Genomic DNA, 14,362 nt, shown 5'->3' with positions numbered 1-14,362 from the left:
AGGCTTACACCTGATTGGTACCAGTCGTTTGCTTTCCAAGGTTTCAGAGCTGCGATGCATTTCTGATTGACCTTGAGACGAAGCAGACCGGAAGCCCACGCTCGGCGCGGCACTCGCGCTTTCAGCCAGAACTGTAGCTGGCGCATGCGAAGCAAGCCCAGCTGAAGAACTGATGATGCTGAGGCCATGAGACCTAGCATCCTCTGAAATTTCTTGAGCGGGACAGATGCGCCGCAGCGGAAAGAACTGTGCTAGTTCAGTTCTGTGCCCAGAAAAGATATTATCTGTCTGGGGGACAGAGAACTCTTCGCCCAATTGACTCTGAGACCCAGATTCTCGAGATGATCGAGTAAAATGGTCCTGTGCTCTATGAGCATCGAGTGAGATTGAGCTAGAATCAGCCAATCGTCCAAGTAGTTCAATACTCGCATGCCCTGTAGCCTGAGGGGTGCGAGCGCTGCGTCCATGCACATCGTAAATGTACGGGGTGCTAGGGACCAGCCGAACGGTAGGACTGTGTACTGATATGCCTGGCCCTCGAAGGCGAATCTCAAATATCGCCTGTGACGTGACGTTATCTGTATTTGAAAATGCGCGTCTTTCGGATCTATTGACACAAACCAATCTCCTCGGCGAATCTGCGCAAGGATTTTTCTGGTCGTGAGCATTCTGAACTGTCGCTTTGCAAGCACTCTGTTCAGTTGCCTTAGATCTAGTATGGGTCTGAGACCCCCGTCTTTTTTCGGTACCAGGAAGTATCTGCTGTATAGCCCTCCTTCGCTCTGAGCTAGAGATAACGGCTCTATGGCCCCTTTGCTCAATAGTTTCAAAATTTCGGCTCGAAGTAGGTGTGCTACTTCTGTTTTTACCATGGTCTCGACGCGCGTCGGATAGCGACGAGGGCGCCGGCGAAACTGTAGCGAATAGCCTCTTTTTATAATGTCTAGCACCCACTTCGAAACCCCGGGTAGCCTCGCCCATGCATCTGCATGAATGGCTAGGGGTTGAATGCGAAGCGCGCTCTGGTCGCTCAGCGACAGAGGGGCTTCGGTGTGCTGTAACACAAGCGTCGCGCTTATGACATTCGAGGCAGAGGGCGCGCTGATAACAGCGGGCAGATTGCCCGCGCTCGGCACCTCTGCGGTGGTTAACCGAGAGGGGGAGGGCTGGGCGAGTCCCGTAGGACTTGTCATGTCTGTGTGTGGATGTGGGCGCGAGATAGCGGGCACATTTACCACACCGAGAGCATTGTCCGCCTGAGCAGAGCGAATGCACGTTGGTTTCGTTATTACAGAAACCTCGAGACATGCAGGACGTAGTGATTGTGGGCACTGGGCAGTGGGCACATCTGCTACGTTTAATGCGCAATTGAACTGGGTCGATTTTATGTGCGCGAGCCATGTGTGACGGGCTGTGCTTGTGTGTAGGAATGGGCACTGGGCAGTGGGCATTTTGTCTACACTCATAACACCATCGGCCGTGGCCGGGACACCAGAAAATACACTCTATATGGGATTTATCTGGGTAGCCGTAAAAACGGCATTTGTGTGCAGGCAAGCGGGCAGTGGAACCGGCTTGTTGACTGCAAAATACACTGGAACAGTCACATTTCTTGGAACTGAACGAGCGATGAGTTTTGGTGGAAGTCCGGCCGCAGCGGGACTTGGACACCGTCGTTTCCCTAGGCGTGCTAGGACGACTTCGGGGACTCGGGCTTTACCGCAATCCTGGGCCGCGGCCCACGCGTCGGGGCGGCGGCCAGATGAGCGAGAGCGCGGTCTCGCGCTTCGGGCCTGTCGGCGCTGCGAAGTGGCGGCGGTGGGCGGAGGCTGAGGCTGTGAGCTCTGAGCAGACGGTTTCGCACGGCCTGCTGCAGAACTGGAGCGCTTCGGCAGGAAGTGCTTCATAGCCTGTGACGCTTTCTGTACCTCGGCGAAATCTTTCCGCGAAATCTTTGACGGAAGTTCCGAAGAGGCCAGCGGGAGAAAGCGGAGCGTCGAGGAACGCGGCGCGCTCAGACTCAGACATCTCAGAGAGCGTTAGCCATAGGTGTCTCTCAGTCACAGTGAGAGAGGCCATGCTCCGTCCTATGGCCTGTGCAGCAGACTTAGTAGCGCGGAGAGCGAGGTCCGTAGCACTTCTCAAGTCTGGCACGCAAATTGCATCTGGTCCATTCTCGTCCAGCTTTCGGAGGAGATCGGCCTGGAGAATTTGCAGTGTGGCCATAGTATGCAGACTGCCCAGCGGCGGAGAAAGCGCGACCGAGCAGGGTTGACGTCATGCGGCAAGCTTTTGAAGGCAGAGCCAGCTTAGCGCGCCGTCCAGCGGAGGGCGGCCAAAGGTGGGCTGCTATCGCTTCTTCGACCGGCGGCAGCGAATGGTAACCTCTGTTTTTAGCATCGTCAACAGCGGAGAATGCTAGCGAAACAGAAGAGCACATTCTAGCTGAGAAGGGGGCGTTCCAAGAATTAGCGACTTCTTCGTGTAACTCAGGAAGAAAGGTCGCTGGTCTGGACGCAGGCGAAGCGCGCTCCCCGGGAAGAAAATATCCATCCAGCCGGTTGTGAGCAGGCTGTTCAGGCGTAGACCACTCGGGGCCGAGGCTTGCCGCGGCCTGTGCGAGTATGCGCATCAGCTCTGACTCGAAGCTAGCTCTTTTGCCTGACGATGCGCGGACAGAGGGCGCGAGATCCACAGAGCTCGCCCAATCCTCACTGCCCGATGCCAGGAGAGAGCAGGAATCATCCTCCCCCAATGCGGCTTTTTCATCAGCGTCATCGACGGAAGCGGCGGCAGACGGCGGCTGCTGTCCATCAGGAAGAGACACTGACGAAGCCGGTGAAGCTGGCGGGCGAACCGGCGAGCTTTGACGGGTGGGGGAAGGTTCCGGGACCCGCTGAGCACGGCGCTTTTTACGGCGCGGCACTGCTGCGGGCGGAGGTGCAGTCTCAGTGAAATATGCCAGGCGAGTCCTCAGAGTCGCCATAGGCAGTAGCTCGCAGTGATGGCAGCCGCTGTCAGCGAGCGCAAGAGCTGCATGATCCTCACCCAGGCAGGAAACGCAGATAACGTGGCGGTCCCCGTCGCTGAGTGTGGCTCTGCACGAGCCGCAGGAAGGCATCTTTAAAAAGACGCAAGCTCTTTTAGACAGTGTGTGTCGCGGCGGCGAACACGCACACAACAGAGAGTGTAAAGGATATAGGCGCCGGATAGCGCTGCAGGAAGGCGATTGAAGGCGGCGCGGCCAGCGACTTCAGTGACGACTCGTCCCGCTGCAAGTGCTTCGTCAGACGGCGCGGCTTCTCTCCGGATCCAGCGATGCGTGTGCTTCGCTGAAGAGATGAAAAATCAGATATCAGCTGCCTGCGAGCTGTATTTATAGGCCTAAGCCACGCCCGTTTCGGCGGGACGTGACGCAGTGGGCGCGAAGCACCCTCATTGGGTCTGACGTCACGCTAGGCCTCGCTCGATAGGCTGCTGCAGTTGCCGCAGAACAGCCAATAGGCACACGAGCCGTCTTGCCTATGCCTGTATGCTGCCGCAACACGTTTTACAATGATACAAAATTAAGGATTATTTTTTTACTTCAATATCTCGCGGAAAAGGGATTTTCCCCTAGCGTAAGATACTTACGCAGTACGAGAGACTTCTCGTAAGAGAACAATAATGAACTGTTACAAAAAGGGGATTTTTTGCTGTCAATATTTTGCAAAATACAGTGACAAGCAGGTCATTGTGTCATTTACAGCATCACTTGTTTTTTCTCTGCATCAGTTGTGAAGACACACTAAGGGTGTATTGCTTATATTTTCTTTTGGTGACTTAATGTGAGGAACATTCATGGAGTTCTGTAGAAATCAAAACCTTTGGGCATGCTTAATAAAAGTTTAATGTTCAGTTTTAAAAGTTGTTGAACTATCATTCTTTGCAAGTTGCTTTTCCTAGTAAACATATCGCCATGTTTTATTTACTCGCCAAAGCAAGTTTGTCTCTTGTTTTGCCCTTGGCAAGTGATATTCACTATATTCCTCTTAGATGTTAGTTGACTGTACTTTAATTTTTCAAACTGATGATGCAGTCGTGTCTTAGACTTATCATCATCATAATCCTATGACACATCATCTTTTTTGTCTTTGTCACTGTGATACTCACAGTCAGATGATGTCAGTTCAATGCTTCAAACCACTTCTCTTGATGTTTTTTCTTCTTCTTGTGTAATAAAGGAAAACATTTACATGATATCGTTCTTTATCCATTTAAACCCATGTCCCCAATTATTTTAGATTTTTCTTATAACATTGACAAGTTCTTCTTTATGCCGTAGGTAGGCCATACAAGTTTTAAGGCACTACTTTTGTGAACTCTTTTAATTGAGCTCCAGGGGAAAATCCATTGAAAGGGAATACAACCCTGTATGGTTGGATTTGTTGCTAGGCAGTGTACACATCCTGCTTGGCATGTTTCTGAATCCCAATTGTTTGATTAAGCATCAAAGTTGCCTACATGTATTGAAAGAACTGGAAGTGTGTCATCTGACTTTATATATTACTCCAACCTGAATCTAGAACCATTGTTGTTTGAAAGCATTATTCTAGCTACATAGTCATTCATAACATAAAAAAATGTGTCCTCTGATAGCAATTACAGCAGTGCTAATTAAAATCATTGAGTAGATTGATTCAATTGTTTGACGCTGCTGATACACATCAGTATGCTGTGCTATCTTACCTCACCCTTGATGTTTAATCCTTTTACTAAAGCACTTTTCCCCACTGTGAATATTTAATAGTCTCTTGTCCTAATTCAATGATAACACCTGTTCATTAGCAACGCACATTTATTTGCACACACACATACAAGGGTTGTGCACCATTCACAATTAAAAATGACAATGCCTTTGGATTCCAATTCAATTTCTGAATTTGAATCAAATTCTACAATTACGAATAAGAGACATAATTGTCAGTTGAATTTCAGTTTGAAAAGAAATAGTTTAAGGAAAGTAATTTAAGGAAATTGAAATGGAATGAATCTATACTACCAATAAAACGTTTTTTTTTGTTGTTTTTTTTTATTTTATTTTTATTCAGCAAGGATGCTTTAAATTGATCAAAAGTGACAGTATTAAGACTTAGATTCTATTTAAAAAAATTCTATTTCAAATAAATGCTGTTGAACTTTAAGAATGTTAAAAAATGTATCACAGTTTTCACAAAAAAATATTAAGCAGCACAACTGTTTTCAACATTGATAATAATAATAATACAAAATTCTTGAGCTGCAAATCAGCATATTAGAATGATTTCTGAAGGATCATGTGATACTGAAGACTGCAGTAATGATGCTGAAAAAGCTTTTCCATCACAGTAATGAATTACATTTAAAAATATATTAAAATAGAGCACAGTCATTTTAAATTGTAAGTGATCATATTTCACAAGATTTTACTGTATTTGGATCAGTAAATGCAGCCTTAAGAGCATAAGCGACGTCCCTATTTTTGAATGAACTATTTCTTTTTAAATCCAGAATTTTGCTTGTTTATTTTTTGAGTATGTACCCCAAATGTTTATCTCTATAAAAATATTTCTGTTTTATTACAGGTCCCAGACACAGCATTTGCTCTTCAGCCAGTTTCTGGAGTACAGTTCCCCCTTCAGAGAGCAGCTGGACCACCCAATCAGAGGAGCAGAGCTCTGTGAGCATGGGGGCGTCTTCCTGTGACCTGCCCTCTCTTAGCACCGAAGAGCCACCCAGTCAAACACCCTCCTGTCCTCACTCTCCAAGTAAGTACCACACACACAGTCTATACTAGTTAATAAATGGGTAACTCTCATCATCCGAACGTCTGCAAGTGGCGGTTTTATATTCACCCAATGCCTCAAACAGTAATTAAAGTCTGTTCCCTCGTGAGAAGACATAAGGAAGTGAGAATCGCACAGGAAATGCTTCACATGCTGAATTATCCATCAATAAATCCCTTCCGTTGCTCAGCACAGCCTCCAGGGTCGCATCCAGGAACGCAGGCGGAATGAAAAGACGTCAGGTTTAGGAGTAAATGATGAAGGAATCGGGACAAATAAATTCTCGCGGTCTGTGACAGCTGCTCCTCAGACGCTCCTCTTGTGTGAGTGATGGTGGCTCTGAAGGAACGCTGTGCTGATTTGAGGCAGGACGCTCTCTCTCTCGCAGGTAATTTGCGGCAAAGCGGTTAGCGCTCCTACACGATCCATCTCAGGCCTCTCGCCTCAGCCTTCCAGCAATAGCTCACTCAGACCAGGGTTTCTATGGAGACAGGAGAGGGTGAGGTGCTTAAGACGGTTTTATTTATTAAAATGCAGCATGCTTCATTTCTCAGACTGAGGGAAGATGAAGTCACTGCAACATAATTTTCACTTCAGGGAGAAGTGAATAGCAGTGCATGATATTGAGTGTTAGTTAAAGCAGATGTTACACTAAATAGTCAACTGTGTAATTACGACAAGCTGCACTACAGTTTTATCATAAAAAGATTTGAACATTCTTTAAAAAAGAATATAAATATTCTTCACTTTTTCACTTTCCACAAAAATTAAGCAGCATGACTGTTTCAACATTAATAAGAAATCTTTCTTGAGCATCAAATCAGCATATTTGAAGGATTTTTGAAGGATCATGTGACACTGAAGACTGGAGTAAAATTCAGCTTTGTCATCACAGGAATAAATTACATAGAAAATAGAGAATATTTCACAGTTTTACGGTATTTTTTATTAAATAAATATGGCCGGGTAAACAACAGACTTCTTTTAAAAACATTCAAAAAGGCTTTACTGACACTAAACTTTAAATGGTAGTGTAAGTCTGCTTTGTCACTTTGGATAGTAGCATGACGGAATGAATAATCTGTATATAATAATCTATCTATAATAATAATCTGAATAATAATCTAAGTACTTTTTTTTCTGAAGAATATGCGAGTAGAAAAAAGGTGTTCTGAGAGGTTGTTTGGATGTTGCTTTCTGGTTACTCAATTAATGCTAGTCTCTGGTCTCTTGATATTACTTGGGTTGCTCCATGGGATTTTTTTTTTCATCCATTGTATTGGCCAGGTGTCGGCATACCTGTCCTCAACAAATCGGAAGCTTTGAGGTGTCACTATTTGTACTACAGGCATGAATCTACATGCTCATTAAACATTTGCAATTGTAATAGCAATCATCAAGTCTGTGTAGAAACATTTGTGGATTTTGGATTTTCCATATGGCCTGTCTATGAGAGACACCATTAGACCTGCCTACAGGCCTTTGCTCCTGCTCTCAGAATGTTGAAATCTTGGCAGCAGGGTGTTGTTCTGTTTGTTTTCCTTTCACCATGTGACCCATGGGTGTTGGTCCATGATTGTTTATTTACATCTGAATTGAGAGTAAATTTGCTTGTAATTGCTGATTATTTGTGTACATAGTCCGCTGTAATTGTTTGACCTGCTTTCACTGTTTGTACACATTGCACATCTTCATGTTATTTTTCTAGTGAATGTTCTTGGCTTGTGTTGTGTGTACTTTAAGCACTGTATGCCAAACGTTTTCTTTAGAGGGATTCTTTGTGTGTGATTTACAGCTTTTATTCATGAATGAAACATGGTTAGCTATGAATGTGTCATTGTAAGTCGAGAGACTATCGGTCACGAGTGAATATTTATGCAGCAAGGCAGGTCTTTATGAAAGCTTTCTGTTGGGACGTGCAATGTATAAAGGATACGCAATGCACATTTTCATTTCCTTCTTATTCCATTTCCGGTGGTACGTAAGAATAGTGTTGTTCATAGAGATGCATTGGGTGTGTGTGCTCAATAGAGGAAGAGAAAGAGCATGTGTGTATGTGGTTTTGTCATATCCAGTGGAGCCCACACAGAAGGACATTGTCGTCAGTTTACAAATCTCTACAGGGAACAGCAGAAGTAAACTGTAATCTCAGGTCAGTAGAGGTTATAGAGTAGAGCAACAGCTTGTTTAAGAGTACATCCTGCTGGGAATCTTGCACGCTTTCTCACCGTCTTTGACCTTTGACCCCTGTAAATGTCCTCGCAAAACACCCGCCTCCTGTGACTCACACCTGCAGCTATCACTCCGTTTCACATTATAGGAAAGATCTGCCTGCTTCTCACCAGCATAGTTTGGCGAGTTTCAAATGGGATACATTATGGAAAGCAGGATTTTTCTTACTTGTTTGAAATAAATAGTTTGAGGGTTTAAAATGGGCATTTAAAATGAAATATTACAGTAAGAGTGCCAATCTTGAGATCAATACATGCATTTGATGCGAACAATAATCAGTTTAAATGGGTGTAGTAAATTCTGCAGTAATCCCCTGTTAATGCTCTGGGTTTGTTTAGAAGGACTGATCTGAAACCAGCAAAATAAAGGTCAGTAGCTCAGTGCTGTAGGAAAGGATTGAGCGATCTCAAAGCAGATCAAGACATCAGTGCAATCACAAGCTGTCACCCATTTGTCTCAAGTCTTAGTTTGCAGTCAGATGCCGATTGACTTGCACATTTTACAGCTGTATAAAAATAGTTGTTTGTTTGCACACCATCATATTATTGATGAGTCAGTTTCTGCATCACTTATTCACATAATGTCTTCTCTTTTATATGACACATAATCTGGATATTCATGGACATGGTTACAGACAAACATGAGAGAGCTAAGTGCGGGCGAATTTCTGACCTTGTTTCCCACCAGTCGTATTTTTGTCGTAAGGCTGCATTTCTGTGTCGAGGTGTGGCAGAGTTTCTGTAAAGACAGCTACCTGTCAAAAGCTTAAGACTCCTCCTGAGAGGGAGGCAGGCAGATCAACAGGCATCTACATGTCTGTGCGGGCACTCCACGGACAGAGGAGGTCATGTGACCTGCTTCTTACTGCTTGGTGCCGTAGTCAAGTCTCACAATCGGTGTCCCATCTGTTTTCTCTCTTTAGCACCTGGACTCTTGACTGCTGTACTGGTGAGTCTCTTTCCCTGCACTGTTGCTTTGTGGCAGGCTTTGCATAGAGTGTTTGTATCAAAGTTTTGGCTGACTTTGGCTTATAAATGCTTCTGGATCAATATTGTTGCGAAATTAGTTTTGATTTTCACCATTCTTCCTTCCTCTTTTAAGAAACATATAACATGGGCATCTTTTATTGCTGATTAAGCATGCATTCATCTTTCAATTCTGTATTTTAAGATTTAAGTTTGTGTAGTTTGTTTAAAAAAAAGAAGCGGGGTGTTGGAATCCCACTTGGCATAGCTTATACAGCCTCAGGATCAGCACTCTATCCATGCTGAGTTTTACTTAGAGCTATAAGTTTGAAGAAATACCAGTAGGTTGATGCTTAGCAACAGGCTTTTGCTTTTTTATGATTTACTCAGTAGAACGGAATCTCTAGACTGCAAAAAAATATTTCAAACTTGAGAAGCAAGGTTGTGTAAGATACTGTTGTTCTTGTTATAAGTATCAAGTAAAAAAATTAAATTAATTAATTCGAGAAATAATCTCAGAAAGTAACTTAAGCAGTTTTGCTAAAGCAAATTGGTCATGTTTTAAGGATGATTAAAGTATTATTATTAATTTACTGGAAATATATATATACTGAATAAGACAACTAATTTTGCAGTGTATACGTGTGTTTTGCGATTAAACTGCTGCTTTGTTGGAAGAAAAAAATATTGATAATATTGTCAATTTGTTCGATTATTAATTTTTTTTGTGAATTTAACTTGAACTTGGTTGGACCTTGAACCTTTGTTCTGATGGTTACAATTTGTATCTCACCCTCTGGCTGATTTGATGTAGCTCTTGTAAGAACATGATCAAACTTGCTTTGAAGGTGTGCAGATTCTGTTCATAAGTATTCATGTTCGGGGCATTGCATTCACAGGAATAATTTTTTTCTGAGCTGGGATAATCTTTTAACCTCCTTCCTCCAGGGCTGATAATATCTGAGTCTTGAAGTCTCTTTATGTCTGTGGTCGCTTCTGTGTGTGTACATGTTGTGTATTGTAGTCTTTTATTACTTTCTGTTAAAGGAACTGTTTCAGTTGAGTAGATTTGTAGTATGATAAACCCTGTTGAACTTATATGAGAAGATTAGCAAAGCCATAGCGCACACACTCTCTCACAGTAAATTGTAAATGTTTTAAGAGACTGGGAAAAGGTTGCCTGAACAATTCAAGTACACATTATTAGCTTTTTATGGATTTTGCTCTATACTTCTATTACAGATCATAAAAAGGGTTGTTTGTGGCTTTTGGTTTGGTCTATAATTCTATTTCAGATCATATCATTGTTGTTTGTGAATTAGCATGTGTCAAAGTCTGGGAGTGCATATATGCTCTCATTGCATAGTGCAGTCATGCCAGTTTTCAGCCTGTGAGACAGACCATTCACTGGGTGCTTTGTTGCATTGGCAGAGAAAGTAGGTCTGAGGTGGGGAATGCTGGTGCCTAGCAACAGGTAAAGACTCTCTCTCTAATTTGGCATTGGAGAACTGGAACAGACAAGAGTTTGAGCTTGATTTTAAAGTACCAAGAGAGCAGAAGGATTCATTAATGAATGGATGATCATTTTTCTATCACTCTTATTTATGCTTATTTGCCTAAGGTACATTTATAATCAGTGTCTCCTTTTTAAATTAAACTTGTTTACATGACATAAATTTAAAAAAAGAAAAAAAAAACTTTTTGTGTGAAATCAATCTTTTGAAGTGCATGTAATCGTACTTACCGAGTCAAAATGAAGGCTGTGTTGAACTGTTGCATAGGAATTACAATAAATGATTAAATAAATGTGAATTAGGGTAAAAAAAAAAAAAAATCTAACAGCAAGAATGTCTAGAATGTTGTAAATAGACAAATTATTCACAGCTAAGTAGGGGAATTTCACAAAGTACTTCAAGCTCTTGTGGTACGTGTAGCCAATATCTTCTGTGACCTGGGTGCAACTATAAAGATTTGTTTTTGTCCTAGTGCAAAAGAAAAAAAAAAACACAACTCAACATAACACAACGTAAAGTCACTTACACATCTTGTTATGAAATATTAATATATTTGTATTGAAATTAATGCATAGCATGTGAAAGAGAGTAATTGTATGTATAAGTGCTTGTGAATCGTAGTTGATTAGAAGCTGTCTGCTTTCTGTTAGTGGAAATGTCTTTATTTCCAGCTTTTTTCTTTATTTAGACCTAAATAGTCCGACCATTGTGACTTTTCAGAAATAGGTTTCAGAAATAAACTCAAAAGGCAGTGGAAACACCAAGGATGTCATCCATTTTCTAGTTTATAACATTATGTCTGCCTCTCATAAATATGATATGTGCCTTTGTTTCTGTTGATTCCTGTGAGAGAATGCTTCTGTTATAAAAGGAATTATATGTCAGAGAGCTAAAATTTTATCTGAAAGTGTTAAAACAGCTCTGTCTTTATTTTTTGATAGATTCTTCTGTGTGCCAAGAGGATGAAGAAATAACCATGGATTCATTCAGCTGGACAGCAAATAACCAACACACCAATGGCCATTCATATGTCACCTCCAACCACTTTACCAGTTGGGTTACTTTTGATGATGATGAGGACATCCAGTCTCCAGGGAGACCTTCTAATATGAAACTGGATAATCTCAACAATTCTCCACTGCAGGATGCCAACAGCAACTTGATTTCCTCTTCCATTTTTGGTCAGATGACGGAGAGACACATCCTGGACTTGGCCCCTAATGGCACCAATTCCATATTTGCCTTTGATAACACACTATCGAACAACAGTGTCCCTTATAACAAGAAGAACCCTTTCCTCGATGATGAGTTCTCCAACCTACAACCTTCTCCTATTAACCCTTTCAGTGCCTTTTTTGACAAAACAGACCTGAAAACGTCCCAAGGCATTGGCTTGTGTCCAGAGGCACAGAATATGTCCAGCTTCAGCTCACCATTCTTTGAGTATCAAGATGATGAAATCAAAAAGGAATCTATTTTGCTTTTTTCAGCTCAGAAGGACTCTGCAAATGGAAAAGATAGTGTCCCACCAGGCTTTCCTGTGGATGGTCTGGATCAACTCAAGAATATACACATCTCTGACCCTGACCATGACGGTAGTCCTACACTACCAGATGATTCGGTGGATGAAGTTTGCTCAGATGATTCCACCTATGAACCAGACCACATGACTCCTCAGGAAGGCTGGCCCATGCTCCTGCGCATCCCTGAGAAGAAGAACATCATGTCCTCACGTCACTGGGGACCAATATTTGTCAGATTGACGAACAGTGGCCAGCTGCAACTTTTCTATGAGAAAGGGCTGGAAAAGCCCTTCAAAGAGTTCCAGCTGAACTCCCAGCATGAGATATCTGAACCCAAGCTCCAGAACTACGACGAGAACGGCCGGGTTCATACCATCAGTTTAGACAATGTGGTTTACAAGGAGAAGAGGAAGATCCAGCCCAAGGTCACTGTGGTTCATTTGCCCGTAAGAGAGCAAGTGGTGAAACTTGGGACCACAAACTACCAGGACTTCTTGAGCTTTCGTCATGCTTTGCAGGAGAGGCTTGTAGGACTCTCAGTGGATCAAGAATGTCTCAACTGGCCAACGACTTACACTGACGAGGAGGTCCACGTGGAGGTGAGAGATAACTTTTATGGGATTCTGTCTAAAGGGGACAGCCGTATCTTGGAGCAGCTAGTTTTGACCCGAGTGAACATGCTAGCATTCTTGAATGGATCTCCACCTTGTAGTATCGGCCTAAATGATGTCCAGGTCAAAGGTAAAGAGGTGGTTTCTCGGCATGACATAATTCCCAACACAACATCACGTTGGATTCAACTGCGGGATTGTCGGCTGCATGAGTGTGCAGACCAGTTAGAGTTCACAGAGTCCCGTGCCATTACGTTTAGTCCACCGGTTGGTCGTCGCTTTGAACTACTGCGTTTCCGCACTGCGTTCGCAGAAAAATCCCTTCCCTTCACCCTGAGAACAGTCGCTTGCGTCAGGGGTGCGGAAGTGGAGGTTCAGTCCTGGCTGGTGATGTCAACGGGATTCTCATCCAATCGGGATCCTTTAACTTTAATACCATGTGAGAACGTTGCTATCCGTTACCCCATACCAGAAATTTGGGCAAAGAACTTTAGGCGGGAGAGTGTGACGGGAGAAAAGTCCCTGAAGGCTCGGTTCAATAAAGGAGCCAGCTTTGGTTCAACCAGCACATCAGGGTCAGAACCAGCCATGAGGGTCACGATCGGCACGGCTAAATACGAACAGGCCTTTAGGTCTGTGGTGTGGAGGATCAGTCGCTTGCCAGACAAGAACTCAGGTGAGAACTTAGGTCTGAATTTGAGGTAGCTACGGTCTCAAATGATGTGACAACAGGAATTATCTTGGCTCTTGAAAAAGTTTTGAATGCAGGAAGGTATCCTTGGTTGTTTCGAAGTTAAAAAAAGTAGTTGAGAAGTCACACAATTTTTGTGTTTTCATAATGAATCAATTGCTGTCACTGAGAGTACTCATGGTCTTCCCTGTTTGGGTTTTTTTTTTTTTTTTTTTGTCAATTTATTGACCTCGAAATAGTTCGATATAGCATTAGCGTAGAATAGCCATGATGCGCTCTGTACATTACAGGTTAAACTGATCATGTTCTCCTCTGTTACTCTTATGCAATATCAAAGCTGTGTTAGAGTTGTTTTGTTTTATCTAGCTACTGTATTTCATTAGATGGAGGTTAGATCAATCAAGTCAGTAAATGAACCAACAATTTTGTCACATTGTAATGATTTTTGCCATTGCTCTGTTTGAAAGATTATGAAATTATGCCAATATTTGAGAACGCTACTCTTATTTGAGTTTTTCTCTATTATCATGATGAGAATATTATTATAGATAGTAGATAAGGATTTTTATGTTTTGATGCTGCTGAATAAATCCTCACAAACCCCCGAATCACAATGCTGCGGTAACAAGCCATGCCTCTAATGCAGTATTGACTCTCAAAGCAAGTGCAGTGGTGTAGAAATAATCTTTTATCCTTTTTGTTGATTTTCTGTTGTCATAGCATTCGCATTGTGGCCAGTGCTGGTATTTTTTTCTGACAATGGCAAGTGCTTTAGGCTTTTCAATAGTACATCAGCAGGGTACCCTCCCCCTGCATGAATCTGATTGGTTAGACAAAGCTCAAGCTGTCATTATCTGTTAATTCACAGACTCACTGTCTGACATCCTTGAGCTTTACAATTCAGTGCAATGAGTTTTTCCTCAATTCTTTATTGACTCTGTTCTCTGAAGTAATGTTTCAAGGAAAACAATTGAAAATTGAAAAAAGTTAATTTACTCACCCTCATGTCCTTCCAAAACCCA

General features: G+C 42.8%; 1 protein-coding gene across 3 annotated transcripts in view; it reads left to right on the top strand.

Moving 5' to 3' along the window:
- ston2 (stonin 2) overlaps positions 1-14,362 on the top strand; it is a 41,692-nt gene that overhangs the window by 22,710 nt on the left and 4,620 nt on the right. For 2 of the 3 annotated variants that reach the window (XM_082144094.1, XM_082144095.1), the window contains 2 exons: positions 5,604-5,786; positions 11,457-13,325. In XM_082144094.1, the coding sequence (XP_082000220.1) occupies positions 5,604-5,786; positions 11,457-13,325 (2,052 nt within the window). Of the gene's footprint in view, positions 1-5,603; positions 5,787-7,822; positions 8,985-11,456; positions 13,326-14,362 lie in introns of those variants that run through there. The other variant, XM_082144096.1, reaches the window with a different exon arrangement.

This window comes from Leuciscus leuciscus, assembly GCF_965113295.1.
Source record: "Leuciscus leuciscus genome assembly, chromosome: 17".
Lineage (NCBI taxonomy): Eukaryota > Metazoa > Chordata > Actinopteri > Cypriniformes > Leuciscidae > Leuciscus > Leuciscus leuciscus.
The sequence above is the reverse complement of the archived record's forward strand: the minus strand, read 5'-3'. Positions and strand labels throughout refer to the sequence as shown.